The sequence below is a fragment of the Spermophilus citellus genome, assembly GCF_964194105.1.
Source record: "Spermophilus citellus genome assembly, chromosome: 17".
Taxonomy (NCBI): Eukaryota; Metazoa; Chordata; class Mammalia; order Rodentia; family Sciuridae; genus Spermophilus; species Spermophilus citellus.
Window position 1 is genome coordinate 25,715,338 of NC_138199.1, and position 26,910 is coordinate 25,742,247.

A 26,910-nucleotide genomic window follows, 5' to 3' on the forward strand; every position below is an offset into this window, starting at 1 on the left:
CCGAGCGCTGCCTGGAGCCGCGGCGCCGGCGGTCTGAGCTCCGCGATCCCGGCCCCGGCTAGGCGGGCGGGGCGGGACGCGCGCCGCGGGAGCGAGCCTGGCCGCCCGCCGGGCCTCAGAGACTGGTGCCCCGAGGCGGAGGTAGGGGGCGGTGAGAAGGGTACCTGGAGCAGGGAACCGGAATTCGAACACCTGAACGATCGTCTGCTCCCAGCCTGCTGGGGAGAGGGGTGTCTGCAAGGCTGTGACTGTGAGGACAGCTGGGACCTTGCCCATTCAGGGATCCTTGCCCTCTAGCTGTGGAGCTGGGTCTACGGGGTGTGTCGTGGAGCCTGCTTCTGTCTAAACCCGCAGCCAGGACCGCATCTAGGTGGGCGCCCTGCCATCCTCGTCCCTCCCCCAGCTCTTGTCTTCAGGACTGCGTCCGTAGCCCGCGCACTGTCTACCCTGCCCCGGTTCTTAGTGGAGGCTGTGTCTATGCCGAGTGGGCCCAGACGCGTGCACCCACGTGTGGATCTCCGCGGAGCGCTCATCCCACGGCCCTCCCGTGAGTCTTCCTTGCACAGCTGGGGGCGGGGGTGATGAATGGGACGGATGCGGCTTTAGCTGCGCAGTCTTCCCCTGATCGGGGGCGGGGAGGCGGGTGGCGGAGGTTGGCGTTGTGGTTTCTGGGGCCGGGTGGGCACAGGAGTGGTGACTCCGAGGGAGCACACGTGCGCGGGAAGCCGTGTGTGGTGTTTGGAGGCGGGTATGCGTGTGTCACGTGGACACAGGAGTGTGCCTGTGTGTGAGGGGGATGCATTTCAGGATGGAGTGGCGTATGAGGACCAGTCACGCGGACATGGGCGTGCACGTCTTGTGGGTGTTGCAGGAGTGTGCAGAGAGGGTTATGTCACAGGCCACAGATCCTAGGACTGTGCCACGATGGGTTTCCCCAGGGCTGTGCATCTGTCAGGTGGACTCAGAAGTGTGGGAGAAGTATACATCTTATGTCCTTGAGGTTCTCCTGGGAAGAGGCACCTGTGTACCCCATAGCCCTGGGCTCCTTCATTCAGCACATACAGACTGAGCACTGTGTCCTTGGCCCCCACATTTTGGGAACCTTCTGCCTGCTCAGACTCTCACCCTTAGTCCCCACAGCAGCCAGAGTCATTTTAAACCTCATCCAACTGAGTCATTCCTGTCCTCAAAACCCTTCCTTGGCTTTGGATGCCTGGTGGTGGCTGTCCACAAAGCTCCTCCCCACACCCCTAGCAAGCCCAGAGTCCCAGCCAGGGGAGGGTTTTCTGTTATGTGCTGCATGAATTCCCATTCTCATCCCCTGCTAAAATCCAACTCATTGGCTGGCCAGGTGGTGCATACCTGTACTCTCAGTGGCTGAGGAGGCTGAGGCAGTAGGATTCCAAGTTCAAAGCCAGCCTCAGCAACTTAGTGAGGCCCTAAGCAATTTAGGAAGACCCAATCTCCAAAAGGCGGGAGGGGCTGGGAATGTGGCTCAGTGGATTAGTGCTTCTGGGTTCAATCCCTGGTACCAAAAAAAAAAAAAAATCCTCATTGATCAAAAAAGAGTTTCAGCATCATCTCCTCAGGAATCCATTGCTAGGCTAACACAGTGGACTGTGCCTTCTCTCCAGATCTAGCTCCTCATGACATCAGGTACCTATTCACTCCAGCCACATCAGCCTCCTTGCTATTCCTCAAAAAAGCAAGCATTGTCCCATCTCATGGAGTTAGCACTCATTGGTCCCTCTGCATAAAGTGCTCTTCTTGGGTGACCACATTGCTTGCTCCATTACTTCCTCCAGGTGTCTACTCAAGTCCTGCATTGGCAAGGTCTTCCCCAACTGCACTGAATCAGTAGTGTACCCCAGTCCCTTAGGCTTGATCGCCCTTACTGCTGTAGCTTTCTTAACAGCACATGCCACTTGACATAGCGCATATTAGTTACCCAGTTTCTTATTTATTATATCCTGTCCCTCCTAGAAATTAAACTATGTGCAAGCAGGGACTTTTGTCTTTTTGGTTCACTGCTTTATCTCCCTGTGCCTAGCATCATGCCTGGCATATAGCACATGTTCAATGAACAGTTATTGCGTGAATGAATGACTGGATTTGCAATCCAGGAACCTGTATTCCCAGCTGTGCCCCAGCCTGAAGCCCTAGTCTAAAGTTAAGTCTCCTGTTCCTCTGTGCCCCAGATTCCAAGTTCCTGGAAGGCCAGGTCTGAAAGAACTATGGCTGTATTTGCATGTTAGAAATCCTTCCTTTAGCAACTGGTGTGAAGGATGGAAATGGGATAGAATGGGGATGTGAGCCTGGAGGCAGGGAGACCCATGTGGCAGAAACAGTGAAAGGACAGTTAGAAAGGAGGTCAGAAACTAGACTTTTTTTTTTTTTTTAATCTGGACTTTTTAAGGGGTTTAACTTGGTGATCTCACCCAGCCGGCAGTAGGGAGATCAAAAAGTGCTCTCAGAGGAGGCAATGTCTGAGCTGTCCTCCAGGCTGCAAAGGAGAGGGAGGTGTGTTCCTGGCAGAAGGCACAGCTTGTACAAAGGGCTGGCAGCAGAACAATCTGCAGTTTGGGAAGCTTCAAGTTGTGTGGTGCAGCCGGAGTGGAGAGTAGGTGTGAGGTAGTGGAACAAGGATGGGAATGGGGAGCAGATCCCTGTGGTTCTTGGACTTCTGGCCTGGGTCCAGTAACAACTGGAAGGATGTGGTTCCCACCTCTTCAATGGAGATAGGAGGAAGAGCAGGTTTGGGGGAAGATGCTGAGTTGATTCAGGGCCCTGTTGGAGCTGAGCTGCACAAGAATGAGGAGGGGGAGGAGGCAGCAATATGGAAAGAGAGGCTAGAGGCACAGACCAGGAGTGGAGCATGAGGAAGGGCAGAGGGAGAAGTGAGGCCTGGAGACTGTCAGTCTCCTGGGGCGAGCCAAGGGGATATCCTAGGTTAGTTGTGATGAGACACAGAGCCCATATTGGTAATTGGGAGCTCCCCAGGGGTGGTGGGAGGGCACATCCTCACAGCAGGCATCCTCAAGCATGACTTGGCACCAGACTTCTGGGCCTCCCTTGAGGGGACTGAGTCATCCCAGGCGGGAGTGGGAACTGCGGAGGGCACCATTGCCAAGGCCATCAGACACTTGTCAGGAACATAAACAGGGCTCCAATGAGGCAGTTCACAGGTACATTTCGTGTCTAGCCAGGGTGGTTACTACCCACTTGCAACTTTCCCTTCTGGCCAGCCCTATGCTGGGCAGAGCTGCTCATCCTTTGCCTGGGCAGAAGCTAGTCCCATACCTCAGCCTGGCACAGGGGTTCAGAGTGTCCTTCCAAAACTCAGAATGAAGCTTGATTGGCCAGGCTACTTGAACCCACCTGGATGACAGCAGGATCTGTCTACTCTGTTCTCTGTGCCTCTGGTGAGGGACCCAGTTGAATGGGGCACATTCTGAGGAGGTGGCCAGGTCAAGCAGGAATCTGACACCAGGAGCTTGTATGCTTGGGAGTGGCAGATGATTAGAGGTCTGGGACACAGCCTGGGAGGAGAAGCCTAAGAGTGTGTGTAAGCCAGGCCATTCCTAGGTCAGGAGGCTGATGTGGGTTGTACTTTACACATGAGGCTCTCTTTCAATGGCTTCTAGATGCAGACACATCAGCCCCACATTGCTCAGTCCCAGACCGCTCCTATTTATAAACCTCACTGACTTCCTTCCATGGCCCTGGTAGTAGGCAGGATGGTGGCCATCTGACTGATTCACATATGAGGAAACTGAGTCTCCAGGAAGCCCAATGTCTTGTCCCAGGCAACACAGGAATTCTTGGCCATAGCACTTGGCCAATGGCTGGGAGGTCCCCCTTGACCATAGAAGTCCTTGCTGGGCCTTGGTCAAAACCTGTCCAGTTTTCTGTTTGCTCACATGACTGAGTTAGTTAGCTGCTGAGTCAGTTTCTACAAAAGTGTCTACTAAGGCCCCAACTTGAGAAGGCCCTTGAGAGACCCCCTGGGTGACCCCCCAGGGAGGATGGGGCTTTGCCTGGGAGACATGGACAAGCCAAGTGGGCTGCTCCAGGCTAGTGGGACAGAACCGAGTGGCAAGTCCAGACTTACCTTCTAAGTTGGGCATCTCATGGCCACAGCGGGTGCTGACCCTACCCCAGTCCTGGGGCCTGTGTACATGTAGACCTAAAGGCACACTGGTACATATGAACACACTTGTATACGCACAGACCACACTGAGAGAGCTTTTGGTCTCCATGCATATGCACTTCTTAGGGTGGACACTCAGACACAGTGTGCGAGTGTCACAGTCCTGCTTGAGTACGTTCTCATGCTCAGACACACTCGCTCACACACACAGCTTTGGACGACAAGCCCTGTTGCCTGGACACGCGGCAGGAACCTCGGGTCTCCCTGGCTGCCTCCCGACGTGCTTAGTCACCTGAATTTGATCCAGGCTGGAGGGAGGGATGGATGGAGGGCCTGACGTCAGCCCTTACAGCCACCTCCTGTTGCCGCCAGCGCATCCATCTGGGACCCAGCTTGTCCCAGGCAATCAAAACCGCTCACTTCTACAGAGTTTCCTTCTAGGCAAGCTTGTTCTGAGTCCCTAGTGGATGTCAGCTCCTTTAACCTCATAACCACTTGGGGAGCGGGAACTTGCTGTGCTTCACTTTCCCCATCTGAGAAAAAGGGGAAAGGGAGCTAAAGGAGGGTGGCTTCTGGCAGGATAGCAACCTTAGGGAAATCATATGCAAATTTTGTGGACCAGAGCAGCCTGTCTCATCTCAGGGGCAGGGAAGCAGAGCTCCTAGCCACATTCCATCCGCCTCCTGTGGCCTGGTGCCTACTGGAGTTCCCTTGCTGAGGCTTTCCCCTCAGTGTAATGGGGCCTGGGCTGTAATGATCACTATGGCAACCACCCATTCAACAAAGCCTTTAACTTGTAGAGCCTGCATTTTGGTGGGAGAGGCTGGGGGCTGGGTAGGGGTCACCTGCAGGATGGAGCCTGGCCAGGCATGGAATCTCCTCTCATCCTTAGTCTCCTCCTTCCTGTAAGCAATCTGGTTTCCAAAGCCTCTGGAGCTCCAGTCCCATCACTCCTGCCTCTCTTACCTCCTCCAGGGAGGCCTCACACCCTCCATCATTTCTCGAGGTCCAGCCTCCACATCTTTTCCTATTGCCAGTCTGGATCTCCTTCCCTCTTCCCTTCTGCATGCCGACATCGGCTCTACCACCTCCAGGCTTCTACTCATTCAACACGCTAATGTCAGGCAGAAGAGCTGGACTGTGCCCTTACCCACAGTCTCCCTCCAAGCCTTGCTGAGGAAGGTATGGTATCAGTACAGATGGGGAGACTGAGGCTTAAAATTTGCAAGGAACTTGTATCTATGGCCCTATAATAGGATGACAGGCAGAATTGGAACCCAGTCCAGACTCCTCCATGTCCAGTACACCCCGGTCAGCCCCACCTCCTTGACCCCTTTATCAAAGCAAGGAGATGGGAATGTGAAGAGTGAAAAAGAAGCATGACACTCATAAGACCCAAAGACTTAAGTTCTCAAAGTCACTGTGGGGGACAGAGGAAGTTACCAACAAACAGGAAATACAGAGGGTCAGGATTCTGCTCACTTCCTTTTCCTGAGAAGATATTGAGTCCAGCACAGGAAGGAGAGAGGCACTGGGCTGAGGTGGGGTCCGTATGCATCTTGGGGCAAAGATGAAGTCTGAGTGTGAGAGTCGGGGTTCAACCTGGGGGTAGGGTATGTAGCTTAGATCATGGCAGGAAGTAAGGGATAGGGCTGAGGCTGGAGGTTGACTGGGGCTTGAGCTGGGGCTTCTGCTTCACCTAGCTTGAGGATCCAGGGATTCTGCAGTAGGTCCAGGGTGGGTGCAGTAGGTCCAGGGTGGGTATGAGACTGGGCCCAGGGAACCTCTTGGCTTGAACAGATGTGGCACACATTTTTGCCACATGAACCAGCTGGAAGGAAAAATCAGGAGAACTATGGAATGACCTTTTAGTGCAATAAAGTCTCACTTGACAGTTACCCAAGTGGCAGCCTCCTCCCCTGACAGACCTTGTCCTGGACTGGAGGCTCTGCTGGAGCAGGGAAGGGAATAACCAGTCTCACTGTATGGTCCTGGAGATGGGAGCAGAAGTGAGAGGCAGGAGTTCTAGGGAAGTTTTCCAGGAAGCAGGGAGAGGGACTAATGGAGGCTGGAACATCAAGGGGGCCTCTTGGAGGAGGTAGCTGGGCCTGCAGCACCAGGGAAGCCTCTGCATCACTAGAGCCCAACCCAGCTTCCAGGAGCAGGAATGCTCTGCCATCAAGGGGTGGGACTGATGAGTCACTGGACTGCATGCTGGGTGGGGCCCAGCTGCTTTGGACTCTTTCTCAGTGCTGCTGGGCCACTGTTCTACCCGTGTCTGTCTATCCTGACTCCAGAATACCAGGTTCACTATGCTTCCCTGTGAATAGAAATAACTGTCTATTTGCAGGTGCGGACACTGAGGTCTAGGGGGTGGCATGAAGCCCAGCCAGATGAGGTCCTGGGATTCAGCTAGTAGGAACAGACCTGAGACTGGGCGCTGGCATCCCAGGCAAAGAGAGCAGCCAGGGCAAAGGAATAGAGGTGGGACCTTGCAGGGCTGTGGCTACAGTGGGAGAGAGTCTCGGTCTGGCCTCCTTGCCCATGGCTGGCTTGATATCCAGAAGTGAAGCCTTCTCTACCCTCTCTCAGGTTCCCAACAAGGCGACACAGAGGATCCCCTGGACTGAGGCAATGGAGGGCGGCCCAGCCATGTGTTGCCAGGACCCACGAGCAGAGCTGGTAGAACGAGTAGCAGCCATCGACGTGACCCACTTGGAAGAGACAGATGGAGGCCCAGAGCCTGCCAGGAATGGTGTGGACCCTCCGCTTCGGGCCAGAGCTGCCTCTGTGATCCCTGGCAGTGCTTCAAGACCCCCTCAAGTGCGGCCCAGCCTCTCAGCTAGGAAGTTCTCCCTCCAGGAGCGGCCAGCAGGAAGCAGCCTGGAGGCCCATCCTGGGCCTTATGCCACAGGGCCTGCCAGCCACATCTCCCCTCGAGCCTGGCGGAGGCCCACCATCGAGTCCCACCATGTGGCCATCTCAGACACAGAGGTTGGTGGGGCAGAGCTAGGGGCTGTTCACGAGCCCCTACCCTCTACCCCGTAGGCCTCCATGAAGGCCCCTTTCCACCCTATCTTGTACCACATAGTTAAATGGTCTTAGTTGGCATACCCTTAGAGTCGAAGAGCTCATTTCCTAACAGTATGGCCTCTTCTCACCCAGGAAATCTCCATCTGAGCTAAAGGCCGCCTATGAATGTTACCATCCCACCCCTAGGAAATAGGTCCCTCCCTTGTCCCCTAAGAAGTCCTCTTAGAGATTTAAAAATAGATGATGTGTACCTACACCCCCTAAGTCATCCCCAGCTCACTGCCTCCCTCCGTCCCTAATCCTGCCTCTTAGAGTCTGCTCTGACTCAGAAGCTGCCAGCATGCTTCCAGCCTCTGGGCTCCTGCTGGCCCTGTCCTTGCCACTTTTATCTGAAAGTGAACTTGGGTACTGAGCTGACTGCAGATAGCAGAGGCTGAGCTTTTTGTGCCTGAACCAAGGCTGTCTTCTGTCCCCAAGCGCTTCTTCCATATTTCTTGTCTCTGCAATTTAGACCTTTTCATTTAGCTGCTTCTGGAAGTAGTTGCTCCTGGTTTTTTTTTTTTTTTTTTTTCCCACAGTTTGGGATCTCCCAGACCCAGAGTGGAGAAGGAATTAATGCATTATCCCCTCACTCCGTAGGGAGCAGAGCATAGCCAGGGCTTCACCATCCATGTTTTTAAACATTATCTGAGGCTTCTCACTTAGGGTGGCTATGAAACCACCAAGCTTCCCCCATTGGAACTGGAAATGTTGGTGAGACCTGAGCATTTGGGAATTAGGACCTTGAGGCAGGGCTGGTCCTGAACAGACTCCTAAAGTAGGAGTGGTCTTGTGTCTGGATCAAGCTGTACCTGATGCTTGCATCTTTCCCCCCCAGGACTGTGTGCAACTGAACCAGTACAAGCTGCAGAGTGAGATTGGCAAGGTAGGTCTGAGGGTAGGAGAAGAGCAGCAGATACTTCAGGGTCCTCATCTTGTCACTCTTCTTTTTCCTCTGTGGGTGAGAATGGGAAACAGAGCCTGAATGCTCTAGCTTGAATGTGAAGAAAGTTTTTTATCATCTGTGGGAAATTCCCAAGGGGAGGTGGGAGATGACTTCTGATTCCTGGCTCCCCCAGGGTGCATCATGGATGACTAAGAGAGATTGAGGGAGGCATGGAACTGTGCTGAGCCCGGTGGAGCAGCTCCCACAGCACAGAAGTACCTTCCCTGTCTTTCAGAAATGTGTGCTCAAGAGCCAGCTGGTGCTGGGGATGGAGCTGGGATACAGGGGAGGGACCAGAGCTATCAGGCTGGCCATTTCCTGTGCTGGTCCTGGGGGAGGTTGCTCTATCCAAGTGGAGCTGACTAGTTCCTGTCTGCAGGGTGCCTATGGCGTGGTGAGGCTGGCCTACAATGAAAGTGAAGACAGACACTATGTGAGTCTGGGGATAGGAGGGAGGTGTTGGCAAGCTAGCCTAAAAACCTGGAGAGTAGGGCAGAAGCTGGGGAGATAGAGGATCAGGCTGCCTGGTAAGGGAGTGAGCTCCTTATCCCTAGGGGTGTGCAATTGGAATTAACTCCCTGACCCTCGGGGTGTGCAAACAGAGGCTGGTTTCCTCTGAGGGGAGACTTCCAGAAAGGCTTGTTGAGGGAACAGGGGGGGAAGGCCTAGACTCAGATATAGCCACCTTTTTACCCAGTCTGACATATACCTGAGCCACATGCTCAGTGCCAGTGGCAGATGCCCAGTATGCCCTTCTCCCCCTCGGTCCACATGTAACCAGCCTCTTCTAGCTCCTAGTTGCTGAGTGACACATTTCTGTCCCTCTCTCCTCAGGCAATGAAAGTTCTTTCTAAAAAGAAGTTACTGAAACAATATGGCTTTCCACGTATGTATCTATCTAGTCTGGTCCTTGGGAGCTGCTAGCCTGGGGGCAGAGGAGACCATGGTCCCCCAGCTAGTTTCAGTTAGGAGTGGGGACAGTGTGGTTGAAGGCCTGGGGATGGAATATGCTTGGTGGGTTGGGACAAGATCATAGTCTTGTGAAAGTCTTGCTTGAGGCTGGTTGCAGAGCCAGGGAGAGGCCCAGCTCCTAGAAGCAGGATTTGATTCCCTTTTCTGGTCATAGGTCGCCCTCCCCCACGAGGGTCCCAGGCTGCCCAGGGAGGACCAGCTAAGCAGCTTCTGCCCCTGGAGCGGGTGTACCAGGAGATTGCTATCCTGAAAAAGCTGGACCATGTGAATGTAGTCAAGCTGATCGAGGTAGGAGGTGGTAGCCAATGGGGAGACCAGCATGCTCTATCTCCTGTGAGTAGCTTCTGGTGGGTGGGGAGAGGTGCTTAGCACAGACCCAGGTCCCACTAAGGGAGCAGGTATGACTAAAGTCTCCAAGGGCAGGCCAGACTTGGGGTGGGGACTCCAGGGAGGAGTCAGGGCCCAGCTCTGGCTAGTCAGGGATGTTCTTGTTGAGGGTGAGGGATTGCCCCAGAGGCAAAAAGTGAGCCCCTCATCATCTCAAGGAAGAAGGGCTGGTTGCCATGTGGTGGGCCAGGATGGTGGTGGTCAGTGATGGGTGAGACCCCTCTTATCTGGCACCTGTATAGTTCCTGCTGTATGTCTGAAGTGACTTCAGAGCATACTAGGGGTCCTGGGGCTGGCAAGGTCAAAGAGGACTGAGCTTTCCACCCCATGCCTCCTCAAGCCCTATCCCCATGTCTGCTCCCTCTAACCAGGTCCTGGATGACCCAGCTGAGGACAATCTCTACTTGGGTGAGTGACCCAGCTCACTGCCACAACAATTCACCTTGGACTAGTTCCAGGGCTCCCTGGGGATGCACATGACTCATGTGAATATACTGACCTTCTGAAGGTAGAAGGAAAACACACATTTGTAAGCCCTGGGTTCCCCCAAAATATCTCTAAGCCCCCACTCCCTGTTCCCCACTGCTGGGCAAGACAGTGGATCAGATTTGGGTTCTGTACTCAGGTTAAGGCAAGAACTGGTTATGTGAGTTCCCAGGCCCTGTCTAGTAGCTCTGTGCCTTAGTTTTCTCACCCATAAAATGGGATAATAGGAGCAGGTGTTTAGCTTAGTGGTAGACCACTTGCCTAGCATGTGTGAGACTTGTGTTCAATCCCCAGCACCACTCCCACAAAAAAATAATAGTAATTTTTCAAAGATGAGATAGTGGTGGCATTTACTTCATAGAGTTGACGTCAAAAGGCGATGAGCTACTATATGCAGAACATACTAATATCCTTAATATTATTATTATTAATGTTAATGTATTAATACCAATGTTATTATTTAAGTTCCTCATGCCTGCTTTAGGACTGGTCTTAGAGGAGTTCTCAAAAAAATGGGGCATGGGCTGGGGTTGTGGTTCAGTGGTAGAGTGGTTGTGCCTTGCACACATGAGGCCCTGGGTTCGATCCTCAGCATCACATAAAAATAAATAAATAAAAATGAAGATATTTTGTCCATCTACAACTAAAAAAATAAATATATTTTTTAAAAAAAATGAGGCAGAGGACCAGTTCAGGAATTAGAGGTCAAGGCTTGAGTCTGCCATCTACATCCTGCCTGTCTGCTTGGACCATTAGGAATATTTCTGCCACATTTCTGAGCCTCAGTTTCTCCTTCTAAAAGGGGTTCATTTGGGGCTGGGGTTGTGGCTCAGGGGTAGAGCGCTCGCCTAGCACGTGCAAGGCACTGGGTTCAATCCTCAGCACCACATAAAAATAAATAAATACATAAAAGGGTTCATTCTGTGGTCCTCACCTGGCATTAAGGATCAGATAAGGCAGTTCCACAGCAGACTCTACTCTCATCCATTTTCTTCCTCTGACATCCTGAGACCATGTCCCTTGAGTACACCTGCATGCCTGCCCCACCTCCTACCCTCTGAACAGGGAGGGACTTTGGCATTGCCTGCTTTGCCAGCGCGGTACATCTCACCTTCTTTTCTTTTTTTTCAGTGTTTGACCTCCTGAGAAAGGGGTGAGTTCTCCATCCTGAGCAGGCAGGTCAATTCTAATCCCTTTCCCTCCTTGCATCCCTCAGACCAAGGGTTAGCCACTAGAAGAGAAATCAGAGACCTAGGCCCTGTCTTCAGGAGCTCTGTTCAGAGAAGTAAATAAGAGATCAGAAGGACCATTCTCAGAAGGCTGGTGGGGGTCACTGAGGCTGGAATAGTAACTGGGTTTTGAACCAGGCCTCAAAAAATGGAAAAAAGATTTGGATGGAAGAGAGGGAGAAGAAAGGAGTGATTTTCAGGCAAAAGTTTACTGGTAGGACTCACTGCAACCTGCATTCAGATCACAAAGGGTTCTTTTAGCTTTATGACAAGCTTGGGAACTGAGCCGGTGGGACTCTATTCCCTTCCATCGATGAGAGGGAAAGCTGAGGGTCAGAGGGTAAATGGCTTGCCCAGGGTCACACAGCAAGTCACTGGTGGAGCATAGGGTTCTAACACATGTCTGCCCTGTTTGACTTCTAGGGTATTTGTAGAATAGCTGACATGGAGTGGTGGGCATGGGGCTGAGTGGACAGGGACCCTTCACTGCCAAGACCTTGAACGTAGCTGTGGCTTGTGTCTCTGTCTGGGTTCCAATTTGGGGAGGGGGTCATGGAGTGGTGTTCCTTTAATATTCAGGGGCTTTCAAACATTTGTATATCGATTCAAACAAAAAATATATGTTTATATTATTATCCATATCTGTAATTGAAACCAAAGTTTTACAGAACAGTAAATATCTTCATTACATGGGGTACATTCTACTTTGTTAGGGGGAAAAAAAACTGTCACGGCTAAATTGATTTCATCACTCTATTGGATCAGGATCCAGAAAGACACTGCTTTAAATGGCATCTTTACAGTTCTTTGATTGTAGATAAGTAAGTGCTTCTAAGAAGAAATACAAGCCAATGGAAATTAAGATAAAACTGATTTGAAATTGCAATTGAAAAGGGATATTTGTGTCTGTGTGTTTTTGAATTTTCATATGCTGGAGGAGAAGGTCATATCTTGGTTCCTAGGGACCTGTGCTCCCAGAGGGCCCCCTGGAGGTCGTTAGGGGCCTGAATGGCCGACCCATGTTTCCCTTCCCCTGCCGCAGTTTTTACTCATCCTGATACCGGCTGAACACCCCTCCCTTCTCCTTCCCCACAGGCCGGTCATGGAAGTGCCCTGCGACAAACCCTTTCCGGAGGAGCAAGCTCGCCTCTATCTGCGGGACATCATCCTGGGCCTCGAGTACTGTGAGCGAGGGGCTGCCTGTCGCTGGAACTGGGGCTAGGGGATGCAGAAGGGTACAGGGGGTAGGCTAAGCGGGACCTGAGCCATTCCTGTCCATCAGCACTGATCTGCCAATCAGCTTTAGTGGAGGCGGGGCATCGTTCTATGGGCGGGGCCGGGGCCGTTTTTCACTGAGCATGTGCAGGTCTTTAGCTGCGGCTGGTCTTCACCCCTTATGTGTGCGCTGTGGGGTCTTCTGTCTCTATCTTTCCTCTGCTTAGCCTCTCCACGGGGCCTCAATAGATACAAGGTGGAAGGGATCCATGTCCAGCAGCTTGGGGAAGAGTGTGTCCTAGTATGGGGCTGGTGGGTGGTGGCAGGGTAGATTCAACTTGTGAGGGGCCCTGAGGTGGTGAGAACTCAGGAGGGAAGATGTTAATTTAGGCTGTTTGCCTGGAATTCATTTACTCATTTGCTCATACATTTCACTCACTCACTTCTTTCATTTATGACTACCTATTAAGTGCCAGCTGAGGGCACAGAGAGGACAAAGACCCAGATCTGATTCCAAGGACCTCACAGCCCCGGAAGGGCAGGGACCTAAGCAGGCAGACAATATAGGTGATGCCTGGCAACGCCAGAGGCAGGAGGGAGTGGGTCTGTGCTGTTGAAGGATGGGGCAAGTTCAATCTGGTTGAAACATCCAGTGGACAGAGGAGGTTGGTTAGTGAACAGTAATTCTGGAAGCAATGTCCAGGCCACACCAAGAGGGCTGGGAGTGCCTGGAGGAGGACTTTCCTGACTTCATTCAGACAGCATGCTGAGGCCCCCAGGGCTCTTAGCAGGGGAGGGGTGTGATGAGATTTGTGAAAGCTCTGTCTGGCAGCTGTGTGGTGGCTGGATTTGAGGATGAGACACGGCCAGCTGGGTAGGGAGGAGGCTGTTTCTACAGCTCAAGTGACAGATGGTGAGACTTAGATTAGGTCAGTAGCAGTGGGGAGGGATGTGAAGGGGGTAGGGTATGGCTGTTAAGGGGTGGCTGACTGGTCTAATGAGGGGAGGGCCCCCAGGCCTAGGGTTCTTGCCCGAGTTGGGGGCCAAGGGTGCTGCCTATCTCTTAAAATCTTAGCTTGGTTTGTTTGGAGCATATTCTCCCTGGGGGAACAGGGTATGAACCTAGCTGAGGTGTGACTTGCAGTGACAGGAACAGGACTGCCTTTACCCTGCTTGAACCCCCACTGCCCTCAGTCTGTGTATTTGTGGGGAAACTGAGGCACACAGAGGGGCAGTCTTTTTTTTTTAAAGAGAGAGTGAGAGAGGAGAGAGAGAGAGAATTTTTAATATTTATTTTTTAGTTCTCGGCGGACACAACATCTTTGTTAGTATGTGGTGCTGAGGATCGAACCCGGGCGAGCGCGCTACCGCTTGAGCCACATCCCCAGCCCGAGGGGCAGTCTTTGCACATAGTCCTAGCAAGGACCTACAGGCATAAGACAAGAAGGGGACATTTTACAGCTAGTATGGTCAGTGGAGGACACAACTCTGCCTGGCCTTGGCTCCGCCCCCTTTCCAGTTTTCAGCCTTTCTCACCAACTGAGGGGCTGTTGTCTGCCATCCCTGTTCTCCTAAAAGCAAACTGATCTCATCGATTTCTTGGTGAAAGCCTGGTCAGGACCCTCTGATCCGGAGTGAAGTAGGGTGGTTAGTGCTAGGGCTGGCAGGTAGATGAACGGAGGCACTGGGAGGGCTGAAGACTTGCCATGTGATTCTGACCTCAAGAAAATAGAGTCCAGCCAGGGACAGTGGCACATGCCTGTAATCCCAGCAGCTTAGGAGGCTGAGGCAGGAGTATTGAGAGTTCAAAGCCAGCCTCAGCAATTTAGTGAGGCAATAAGCAACTCAGTGAGACCCTGTCTCCAAATAAAATACAAAAAAAGGATTGGGAATCTGGCTCAATGGTTAAATCCCTAATACAAAAAAAAAAAAAAAAAAAAAAAAAAGAAAGAAAGAAAGAAAGAAAGAAAGAAAGAAAGAAAGAAAGAAAGAAAGAAAGAAAAGAGAGTCGAGGCTGCCCTGAGAGCACTCTGGGGTCAGAGAGGCTTAGGCTTGATCCTCAGTAAATGGGACAAGTATAGCAATATAGGTAATGAGATGCTGTCACATGGGGAATACATTTTGAACTTGAGCTCACAGGGATAGCTGATGTGAGGTCTGAGAGAAGGGAGTTAAAGATGGTCCCAAGATTTTTGGCAACAGTAATATGGCTTTAATGGAATGGGAAACACAGGAAAGGGATTGGGGTTTTATGTTTTGTTTGGTGTTGGTGGTAGTGTGGTTTGCAGTGAGAAATCAAGTTCTGAATTAGTGCAGTATATTGACATACATAATGAGCTGTCATGTCTGTTGGATAAAGAGCTTGGAATTGAGGGCAAGGCTAGTGTTTGAGATAAGACTTTGAGACTACTTTCCATGGTCAAATATCCAGATCCCTGAGCTTCTGTGCTCTCATGGATGCGGGCCGGAGTTTTGTGTGCCAGCACACAGTAGGTTATTGGTTTGGTGCCAGCACACAGTAGGTTATTGATTTGGTGCCAGCACACAGTAGGTTATTGATTTGGTGGTTATTGGAGTACGGCACTCCCTCTCTCTGCCCCCAACCTTCTCCTCTTCCTGTCCCTTCCTCTTTCTTCCTTCCTTATCTTCCCCCTTATCCAACATCCTGGGCACTCTTGGTCCAATTGAAGGTCTTACTGAGGAGGGAGGCCACAAGTTGATGTGGTGGGGTGGGGTCAGAACCTCTTCTTTCCCTCTGGTCATCTCAAATTGAGCCACCCATCCCTTCCTAGCAGTGATGGACAGGAGGCAGGGCAGGCTGCCCGCCTCCTAGGCCATTTCTGATTCTGGCTTCATCCTTCATCTGGCTTCATCCTGGCTTCACCCTCATCTGAGCCATATTCATCCTGATAATCCCAAGGCCTGGGGTGCCTTTCCTCTGTGAAACTTCATCATTCCAGATCCCATGAGCTGAAACCATATATCTATAGGACATTACAGTCCCCCAAATCCAACCCTTAATCCTAGGAGTAGGGACATCTTTGACAGGGCGGGGTTGGGGATGGAAGTGGGGAAGGGTTTGCATGGGCTTTGGGTTTGTAGACAGTACTCAGTGGGAGGGGTACAGACAGCCTATGGAGAAGTTCCCATACCCAGTTTCCTCTGACCTCCTCTCCCCAGCAATAGATGCCTTATTGGTCATGGAAAGAGCACTGGACTTGGAGTCCAAAGATTCCTAAGAGTCCTGTCCTGGCTCTGCTGCTAATATCCTGGGCTGAGCCTGAGCATCTTCACCTGCATAGTAAAGTGGATGGTCCTCACATGACAAGAGTGTGGGGTTCCACACTGGGATATGCCAGTTGGCCTCCCTGGCTGGGCAGGGCTGGTGAGACTTCCTGGGCAGGGATCTCCCAGACAAGCACTCAGCTGCTTCTCTTTGCAGTGCACTACCAGAAGATCGTCCACAGGGATATCAAGCCATCCAACCTGCTCCTGGGAGATGACGGGCATGTGAAGATTGCCGACTTTGGTGTCAGCAACCAGTTTGAGGGGAATGACGCTCAACTGTCCAGCACGGCGGGGACCCCAGCATTCATGGCCCCTGAAGCCATTTCTGATTCTGGCCAGAGTTTCAGTGGGAAGGTGATTCCCAGGGTCTGGGCCAGGTGGCGATTCAGGTAGAGGAGCAGAACAGCTTGCAGCAGAGCTTGAGGGTGCCAGGGTTCTTGCATCTACAGAGTGACATCCTTGTCTCTTCCTTAGATCCTGACATGTCCCCCAACCTTGACTTCCTCTCATTTTCCAGTAGAATGGTTCCATACCTTCTTTGCAGATATTTACTGCCACTTGCTCTGTGCTGGGTTCTGGAATGGGCTGTGGAACAGGCAGAGTCAAAACAGCTCTGCTTCCCAACTTCTGCATGTTGAAAAGGTCAGAAGAACTCAAAAACAGGGGGAAGGTGGAGGCCATGTCAAATCTTGGCATTGCAGGGACTGAACTGGCCCTCAAAGAACAGGGGGATTTGAGCAAGAGGTGGAGCCCAGAGAATGTACCAGAGGTCTGAGAGGCATGGGGGTAGGGGCAGGTTTTAGAATACCTTGTCATTTGGGCCACCTGAGAGAGGTGGTAAGAAAGCTTTCTGAGGGGTTGCTGCAGCCATTGTGAACCCCTGGGCACTGACCTATTGCAGCTGCCAAAGAGGGGAGGGCTGAGAAAGTTTGGACATGGGTGGAGGCTTCTTGGGCCTCAGAGGTCAGGAATGTAGCATTCCTTTTTTTTTTTTTCTTTTTCCTTGGGGAGGAACAAGATATAGCTCAGTGGTAGCATGTGTGATATCCTAGGTCTGATCAAAAGAACCCAAAACAGCTGGGCATGGTAGTTCATGCCTGTAATCCCAGCAGCTTGGGAGGCTGAGGCAGAAGGATCTTGAGTTCAAAGCTAGCCTCAGCAATTTAGTGAGGCCCTGAGCAACTTAGTGAGACCCTGTCTCAAAATAAAAAAGGGCTGGGGATGTGACTCAGTGGTTGAGCACCAGTACAAAATCAAAACAAAACAAAAAACCAAACCAAAAAAAGAAAAGAAAAACAACCGAGCTAAAGCCTTTTATTCTGATATAATTTTAAATTTATAGAAAGTTTGGACACTGGTGGGGGATATTTTTAGTGGATATTTCCTAAGAGCAAGAACATTAAAGATCCTCAATGCAATTATCAAAATCAGAAAATTTACCACTGATAAAACTTATATAATTTGTAATATAAATTTCAATTATTATAGTTTATGTTTTGTCAGCTTTCTCCATGTTGACCTTTGGAACTGTTTCTGGTCCCAGATACAATCCAGGGTCATTGGCCTCACTCACTTGTCTTGTCTGTTTCACATCCTCTGGTCTGGAAGTCTTTGCTGGCTCCCTGGCTTTTCCTTGTCATTCCTGACCTTGACTTTTGTATGTGTGTATATGAGGCTGGGGATTGAACCCAGAGCTTTGCACATGCTAGGCAACTGCTCTGTCACTGAGCTACATCTTCAGCTTTCTGACCTTGGCATTTTTGAAGAGAACAAATCTGTTGTTTTGTAAAATTGTAAAATGTTTTGGTTTGCATTTGTCTCATGTTCCCTGAATGGATTCCAGTGAGTCATCTGTGGCAGGGATATGGAGGTAGAGATTTGAGAGCCACTCCTATAAGAGGGAAGGTGGAGTCTGAAGAGGGAAATGAAGAGAGAGCACACAGGAGGATCCAGGGCAGGGGAAGCCCAGTGAATGCTTGGGAGGAGTGGTAGCAGTGCACAGGGTGGACAGGGCTTTGCTGTGGCAGGGGGTGCATCTGGTGTCAGGAAGGGAGGTGGATGATGGCTTTTCCACTGGATTAGCAGGATATAGAATGACCCCTTGAAGCCAAAGGTAGGTGGTGTTTTTTTTTTTTTTTTTTTTTGGTACTAGAGATTGAACCCGGGGGCACTCAACCACTGAGCCACATCTGCAGCCCTTTTTAGTATTTTACTTAAAAACGCCGTCTCACTGAGTTGCTTAGTGCTTCACCATTGCTGAGGCTGACTTTGAACTTGTGACCCTCCTGAGCCACTGGGATTACTGGTGTGTGCCACTGTGCCCGGCGCCAGAGCTGGTTTAATGAGTATAAATTCAACACAGTCTGTTATTTCTGGATGCATCTATGTCATAGGGGCTGCAAATGTGATCTGATCCTATGGATGAAAGAAGCTGTGCACCTGCTGAATTAGAAATACATCTGGTTTGGGCCTGTCCCAAAGAAACTTGGAACATCTGAGTGGCAGCAGCTCTGTTCTGGTCTCCCCTGGGTCCCCTGTGCTCAGTACAGGGCCCAGCATGGAATAAGCATTTGCAGTGTCTGTTCAGTGATTATATGGTGGCGGGAGGAGAGTCCCCACAGGCCCTTTCTATAGCCCAGTGGAGTTGGGTGTGCGGTGGGCAGTGGTACCTATTGGGGCACTGATGTGAGCATGTTTCTTTCTAGGCCTTGGACGTGTGGGCCACTGGGGTCACACTGTACTGCTTTGTGTATGGGAAGGTGAGTGCTGGGGAGGTTGGCACTGTGGACTGGGTCTAGGGAGCCAAACTTAGGAACAGATACTGTCCTTCTTTTGTGTCCTTAAGTTTTGATTTTTTAAAAAATATTTATTTATTTATGTATCTTTTAGTTTTAGGTGGATACTTTAGTTTGTTTTTATGTGGTGCTGAGGATCAAACCCAGTGCCTCATGCATGCTAGGCGAGCAGTCTACCCCTGAGCCACCACCCCAGCCCCTTAAGTTTTGATTTTGAAAGAGCCCACCTGGCTCAGAGAAGGCTGAAGGAGAAGAGTTTTTTTCTATTTTCCTCTCTTCCTCTTGAGAGGGATCAACGTGAAGGATCCTGGACAGCAGATGTCTGAGGGAGGTGTCAGTAGTGCTGTTGCCACCTTTCTAGCCAGAGTGTTCCCTGTCCCTCTGTCCCTTGACGCCAATTACTATTCATCCATGCATTCACTCAATCGTTTATTCATTCAGTAAATTGCCCTTCACTTCTGTTCTGGATCATACTGGGCTTTGAGGACACCCACCACTCACGTGACTTAGATCCCTGCCCACAAGTGCTTCTACTCAGGGGAGCACTGAGGGGCAGAAGGGAATCTCAGTGAACACATTTCCAAACACCAGGTCCTGGGAGTGGAGATATTGCTGCGGCAGTAGTGTCCCAGCAGGTACACCCAGCCTTATAGCTCCCACAGTGACTTGGTTGTTCAGTCTCATTTGTTGAGTCTTTGCTGTGTGCCAGGCCCTAAGCAAGTTAGATGGCATCTTTCCCATGTGTTGGGGATGCTGAGCTGTCCCTGGCCCTGCCAAGGGCTAGGGGCTGGTCCCTGGCATGGCTCAAGGCCCTGTGCCTGCATCCTGTGTCTGCCTCTCCCCCACACAGTGCCCGTTCATCGACGATTACATCCTGGCCCTGCACAGGAAGATCAAGAATGAGGCCGTGGTGTTTCCCGAGGAGTGAGTTGTCTACCCAGGGGACCATGGGGGTCCCACTCACTCCTGAGAAGGGGTGTCTGAGCTTTAGCAGAGCTTTTTGCCGTTTGAGGGCCCCAACCCAGCCTGCAGATCTGGAGGTGGGGGTGCTATTCCCTGGGAGGGGCCCTGAGCAGATGGAGGGGTGGGACCATGGAACTGACAGTGTCTGAGACATCAGGGTCAGATGGTATTGTGTAGAGGGACCATCCAGGCCCAGAGTTGGGCATGGATGACCCCCAGTCATACATTCACACCACTTCTTCACTATAGGTCAGCGGTACCAACCTCACACATGGGTCTGTGGACCCATGGGGGAATCCCACATGGGATGGGCAGTGGGGGTGTTCAAGATGCTTCCCAGTTCCCAGATGGAAAAGTGGAGGCACCTGAGGAGAGTTACTAGTAGGGGTGGGGCTTGAAGCTCTTCTTTCCTCTCTACTCCTCTCAGACAGTTCTCCTGGGATCAAAGACCCCAGGGGCACTCAACCACTGAGCCACAGGAGGTCTTTGATCCCAGGAGAACTGTCTGAGAGGCCTCCCTGCTCATCCCTGGGGCTTCTGGTTAAGGCTTATCTGCTGTGGCAGTGGCCTGAGTTCTTGGTGCCTCAATTTTCAGGTCCTTCTATCATCCGCTCAATTGACTGGCTGGTACAGAAACTGAAATAGGAAATATCCATAACTTCCAACTCTCTGGCACCCATTTCTTGTATGGTCCCCAACCCCTGTTGTGTCCACCTCTTACCTATCTTTGGGTCCCCATTGTATCTGCACCCTCTGCCTAGTTCAGACCTCTGCCCCTCTCTCCAGACTTGTCCAGCTCTCTGCTCTCTGTCCTCTCTCCAGTCCAGCCTATACGATCAGGCCAGGTCTACTCTGATAAAAACACAACAGATCTGACCATATCTCCTGCTTAAAGTTTGCCCAAGTCTTCCCAAAGCCTGCAGGACAGAGGCCATGACCTGGCCTTGGCGTTCAAGGGCTTCTAGTTTCTAGGTGCTCATTGGCTGCCGTATCACTCTTTCCCCCTAAGCACTAGCCAACTGGATTCAGTGTTTCCTCTTTATTCTATTAATTTCCTGGCTCTTCACCTCTCCCCGCTATATCCCCTACCAGGAATATTCTGTAGACTAGGAATTTTTAAAGAGATTAAGCATCTAAGACAGCAGAAGGAACCCATCCTAATCCCAAGAGTGGGTTCTTCCTCCCCAGTATTGGAAGGATGGGCGCACCAAGAACATCGCTAGCAAAGAAGCCTGGAATTCAGGCCGAGAAGGTCCAGGCTGTCTTGAGGCTGAGAATGCCATACTCCTCCCCCAGTCTCCCATCCATGTCCTCACTTCTCAGTGGTGACATACCCACCTCCTGACCTCCCTGGGCCTCAGTTTCCCCCCTCTGTCAAATGAGAGAGGATCTTCCCTGGCCACCCAGCAGGTAGAGGAAGGATAAGATGGCGAGTGGGAGTGAAGACCCTGGTGCCCCTAAAGTAGCTCTTTTCGTACTATCCTCATTGTCTTTGCCAGCCAGAGGGTGTATGTAGTCCCCCGGGAGCTCTGTTTGTGGTCTCTGCTCCAGAGGAAGACTGCTTCACTTTCTGTTCAGGACAGGAGATCCACATACTTGTTCTGAAACTCTCCCTTCTGGCCTGGTACCTTGGGGGGCCCTCCTGCTCTTCCCATCTGTGGGTTGGGTGTGTTTTTGATCCCAGGGCAGGGAGACAGAGGAGAGCAGGAAGTGGTCCTCATCAACAGTCTCTCACCCTCATCTCCTTCCTTCCACTGCTTTAGGCCAGAGGTCAGCGAGGAGCTCAAGGACCTAATTCTGAAGATGCTAGATAAGAATCCCGAAACAAGAATTGGGGTTCCAGACATCAAGGTGGGGGAACAAGAGGTCTTTGGGCTGGGTTGGGTTATAGAAAACAGGTCTCGATTTTCCCTTCTGGAGAGACCCACACCAGGATATAGGTATATTGGGCTTGAGTTTCAGGATTTGTGGGCTGTGGACCCCTTGTAGGACATTACTGTGGGATGCCTAGAATCGTTTGCTGATCCGGTGTCTGTCTGCCTGTGGTCCTAATCTTTCCCTCCTTTTTGGCCTCCCCAGTTGCACCCCTGGGTGACCAAGAACGGGAAGGAACCCCTTCCCTCAGAGGAGGAGCACTGCAGTATGGTGGAGGTGACTGAGGAGGAGGTGAAAAACTCAGTGAAGCTCATCCCTAGCTGGACCACAGTGGTAAGAGGGTGAGGGGCTGAAGGCTTCCTTGTCCCGCGAGAGTCTGAAGAGGGCATGTCTGTTGCCTGAGACTTACTCTGTGCTTGGCTTTGCGGGGAGAACAGAGGGCTGCCTGGTCAGCCAGCCACAGTACGGGGCCACAGAGGTCACTTTTCTGCTAGGGGCCCATGCAGAAAGAGGTCCTTTTATTCAGGCAGGGAGATAAGGAGGCTTGGTGAGGAGAGTGAATGACAAAGAAATACGCAGGCCTTGCTGATAGATGCATTCACTGTGACTGGAGGAGGCCTTTCCTTGGTTCCAAACGTTCCTCAAGTTGCCCCGGCATGTCTGGGCACCCGGGGGCTATGTTCCTCACACTGACCTGTGCTCCCCAGATTCTGGTTAAGTCTATGCTGAGGAAACGATCCTTTGGGAACCCCTTTGAGCCCCAAGCACGCAGAGAAGAGCGCTCCATGTCTGCTCCGGGAAACTTACTGATGTAAGTACTGGTGGGCTGAGGCCTTTGGGGTGCTCCTTAAGGTGGCGTGGGTGGAAATAAGGCACATCTCCCCACTTGCACTGTAGTGGGACTGTGCAGGTGTCACAGAACCTAGGGACACAGCCAGGTTTCAGAATAGGCCCCATATGCACCTCAGTTCTCCAAACTAGTCTTACTGCAGTCTGGGCCCAGTATCCCTCGCTTACACTGCCAGGAATGATATCTCCCTTGGTCCCTCCATGGGGCATGAAGACCCTTCCCTGTGATGGAAGCTTGATGTTATCAAATGCTTTGCCACTTGGGTGCACCTCAGCCCTCTGGCTTCAAATCTGCAGCTCCCTCAGCCCTTGGCATTCTAGAGGTTTGCAGACAATCCTTTGTCCATTTTCCCTTTGTAGAGACTGAGCTATCCATAGAGGGATGGCCACTTCTGCCCACTTTCCCTGGCTCAGGGTGGGTGTTAGCTGCTTTTCTGAGTGGCCTGTGCCACCTGCAGCTGGAGCTTTGTGAGTGCTCACCTAGCTGGTCAGTGTGGGCAGGCCAGCTGACAGGGCCAGGAGAGAGGAACCACCACTTGCTGAGGGCTCCCTAGTATGAACTATACTTATGGGTTCACCACCTCCTAGGAGAGGCCAGAAAAAGTTTCCCAAACCTCTGTGACTTTGTCCTCAGTTTTTCCACTGTAATCAAAGTCAGCTTGGGATGTCACTAGGGCCTGCTGGAGTTTGTGCCCAGATCTGCAGAGAACACCAGGAAGGATCCTGGGCTAGAATGCGGTTCTGGGTGTTGACCACTTCCTCTGGTCTGTGATAGGGGCTGCGGGGCTGACAGGTGCCTTCTGACCTGCTTTGGGCTGAAGGCACCGTCTCCAGGGAGTGAGTGTGGGGTGTTGTCCAGGTGCTCTGGCTTTCAAGAAGGAGCACTTTGACTTGTGTCCTTCCAAAGATGTGCCCACAAAATGAGGGGTGGAGTCTGAGAGACGCCTGAAATCCAAGCTGTGGTTTTCTCATCTTTTCAATGAGGCTGTTGGTTTATGGGAGGGGTTTCTGTGCTCATTAGGTCTCAGGGCCCAGATGCTGGCACTGAGCTTAGTGTAGGCGGAATTGTATGGAACTTAACATTCTACACAGAGCCACTTCTGAGAGTGGAAGAAGAGGCGTAGTTATGCCAGGACAACAGGCCGACTCAGCACTACACCCCGCACACCTGGCATTTGGTCACTCCAGTTCAGTGCTTGTGGCCTAGTGCCCCCTAGTGTTGGGACAAGCCCACCACAGGTTCAGAGCCCACCTGGCACCCAGGACACATTTGTGCCCTGCAAACTGATTTGCAAAGACTGGGCTCAGTGCTTTCCAACCATAAAATTCTACAATTCTGTGACCCCAGTTTAATGTTTTTTGTAGAACCCAAGGATGTTCTACCACTGAACTATATCCTCATCCTTCTTTTATTTTTTTATTTTTTTAAAAGAGAGAGTAAGAGAGGAGAGAGAGAGAGAGAGAGAGAGAGAGAGAGAGAGAGAGAGAGAGAGAGAATTTTTAATATTTATTTTTTAGTTTTCAGCGGACACAACATCTTTGTTGGTATGTGGTGCTGAGGATCGAACCCGGGCCGCATGCATGCCAGGCGAGCGTGCTACCGCTTGAGCCACATCCCCAGCCCCCTTCTTTTATTTTTGAGATAGGGTCTTGTTGAGTTCTGAGGCTAGCCTTGAACTTTTGATCCTCCTGCTTTAGCCTCTCGAGTTGCTGGGATTACAGGCATGTACCACCATGCCTGGCCCAAGTTCAATTTTTTTTAGTACCTGGGATTGAACTCAGGGGCACTCGACCACTGAACCACATCCTCAGCCCTATTTTGTGTTTTATTTAGAGACAGGGTCTCACTGAGTTGCTTGTGCCTTGATTTTGCAAGGCTGGCTTTGAACTTGTGATCCTCCTGCCTCAGCCTTCTGAGCTGCTGGGATTACAGGCATGCATCACTGTGCCTGGCTGGCTCAAGTTTAATTTATTTTTTAATTGTAGTTGGACACAATACTTTTATTTTATTTATTTTTATGTGGTGCTAAGTTTAATTTTGAAAGCAGATTTCATGTTATCAAGTCCTAGCATTTGTTCTTGATAGTACATGGTTTTTACACTTTGGGATAATTGTTGAAACTTTAGAGTAGAGTTAAATGAGATTGGTCCTTTCACTGGTTATTTTTTAAGAAGAGGTACTGGAGTGGGGGAAATCAGATATAGGAATTCACTGAATATGTAACAGAATCCCAAGACTGATAAGTACTCTGCCCTGTAAAGAAGGTAAAAATAAAAAAAAATACACACACACACATATATATACACACACACACACACACACACACACACACACACACACACAAATGAAAGCCCTTCTACCCAGGTCTGCTGGGGGCTGATGAAGGTCAATGTGGAAGGCCCTTGACCTGGGTGATATTCCAAGGATGCAGGGAAATCAACTAGTCAGATATAAGAGACTGCAGAGGCCAGACTGAGAAGTTTAGACTGTATCTAAGACAATGGGAGCCACAGAGGGTTGTGTGCTGAGGGTAAGGAGACCAGGAGAGTGACTGCCAGGACAAGGAGATCCCAGCCGAGCCTGAGTTTGGGGAAGTGGGTGAGGGGGATTGAGAGATTGTGGGATACAAATGCTCGTGTGTGTGAGAGTGTTCCTGTGTACATGTTCTGACTCCTGAGGTCCCTCTGGCCCTGGTGTCCCCTAAACAGGAAAGAAGGGTGTGGTGAAGGGGGCAAAAGCCCGGAGCTCCCTGGTGTTCAAGAAGATGAGGCTGCATCCTGAGTTCCTGCATGTGCCCAGGGCCACCAGGCAGCACGCTCATCCCGCGCCTCCAGAGGCCCACCGCCCTTATGCGACAGCCGCCCCTGCGGGCAGGGGGCTGGGGACTGTGGCCCCTCTCCCGGTCCCCCTCCCCCGTCGTGCTGCATGACCTCCGCGTGTGCACGTCCAGGGACAGGATTGGAATGTGTATCATCTGGGGTTTGGGGGAGTAGGGGTCCCATGGCGCCTTCCTTCTCGCCCTGGCTCTTCCTGGCCTAACCCATCCTGTGAGGAAGCCAGGGGTCCATGGAACCTCAGAAACCCTACCTGGCTGGTTGGCAGGGCCCAGGGCACGGGGCAGAAGACCAAGATGGCAGGTGGAGGCCTGGCTTACTGCAGCTCAGGGACCTCTCACTAGGGGCTGGGCAGGCCTGGCTCAGCTGCCACATCACATGGAGGGATGCGCCCCCACCACCTCGGGTGGGGGTGCTAGAGCTTCTGTCTACTCCCAATGCTGGTATGGAGGCTCTGACCGCTTCATGTATGCCTAGGCCCCACTGGGGAAAGGCAGGTATTGGAGAATTCAAGATTCTCTTTTTTTGTTACCTTTTATTTTTTATTTTAACTTGGGGGCCAGGGGAGTGGCGAAGTCACTGGGGAGCATCTAATGAGCTTTCCCACATCCGTGGGTATGTCCCAGCATACCCACCATTATTTGGCAGTCAAGCAGCCTGGACTGACCTTCCTGGATTGTTTTGTACTCAGCACATCTGGAAAATGGACTGAATTGAGTCAAGCTCAGAGCAAAGGCCTGAACCAGGAGCAGCACAGCTTGTCTGCCCACCTCATCCCCCCCACCCACCATGATTCCCCAGAGCCAAGGCTGCAGAAGAGACACAGGGAATGTCATTGGCCAAGGGCCGTGGACTAGCACATGCAGAAATAACTGGAATTCAATCTGATCCTACACTGGCTCATCCAGAACATTCCTAACATGAAGGATAAACCACCTGAATTAGAGGCCTTGCTAGGTGAGGGACCCCATAGGGGTGTGCACCGTGGCAGGCAGCCCCTGTGCCAACTGCCTCACTCCCAGGACAGTCACTGAGGTGTGCTGTGGACATGCTGTGCTGGAGTAGGCTTCATCTTCTCTCTGGGATCTGATACTGGCTGGCCAGCTTGATGTTTACTGACCAAATGCTCAGAGAGATAGGCTCCTGAGGGGAAATAATGCAGGACTCAGATTCTGCCCCTGAAAACGTGGGCCACGCAAGGAGTTTCAGCCACCTGTATGGGTTTCCTATTGCAAAAGGGCTCATTTGGAGAAGGAGAGGGAGGCTGGGCAGAAGGAGGGCCTGCACCCTGCTGCATCTCTGTGCCTGTGGTGTACGTTGCGCCTCCACGCACATGCATGTGCGTGCCCATCTGCTGCACACAGCACATACACGTCTTGCACCAATACATGCATCTGTAATATAGTTTCTATGTCTATTTAAGGCTAGGAGCTGAATGCAGCCCGTTGTCAATGGGCCCACATTTCTCCCTAGCTCCTCTGCATTAAGGCAGTCAGTGTGACCTGGGGCTTAAAAAAATAATCCTGTACTATCTTTAAGAACACTTTTATAGAGTTAATGGAGGCAAGTTGAAAGTCAATCACTGATCAACAGGTTTTCAAAAAATTTTGGGGGGTCTGTGCTGGCACCTGGAGGGCCAGGGCTTCAGGAAGCTTCATGGGTTGGACCCACCTGTGCAAAAGCTCAAAGGGGGCCCTTCATTGCCCCAGGAGAGTGTGGAGGGAGTGCTCACCTGTTACTGAGGGTTTGGGTTGACATCATTGTTTTCAAATGTAGCACAAATGATGAACAGACTCCGTAAGAGTGTTTTAAAAATTAACTTCCCAGGAAGTGAGTTAAAAATAATAA

General features: G+C 51.4%; 1 protein-coding gene across 1 annotated transcript; it reads left to right on the top strand.

Annotated features, from left to right (window-relative positions):
• On the top strand, positions 1–26,910 carry CAMKK1 (calcium/calmodulin dependent protein kinase kinase 1). The gene is made up of 16 exons (XM_081272912.1): positions 1–547; positions 6,743–7,144; positions 8,061–8,108; positions 8,548–8,601; positions 9,003–9,054; positions 9,295–9,428; positions 9,899–9,935; positions 11,145–11,166; positions 12,338–12,426; positions 15,900–16,099; positions 18,451–18,504; positions 19,391–19,464; positions 21,267–21,354; positions 21,583–21,711; positions 22,086–22,189; positions 24,937–26,910. The coding sequence occupies exons 2-16, from the start codon at positions 6,785–6,787 to the stop codon at positions 25,007–25,009; spliced, it is 1,518 nt and encodes a 505-aa protein (XP_081129038.1). The 5' UTR covers positions 1–547; positions 6,743–6,784; the 3' UTR covers positions 25,010–26,910.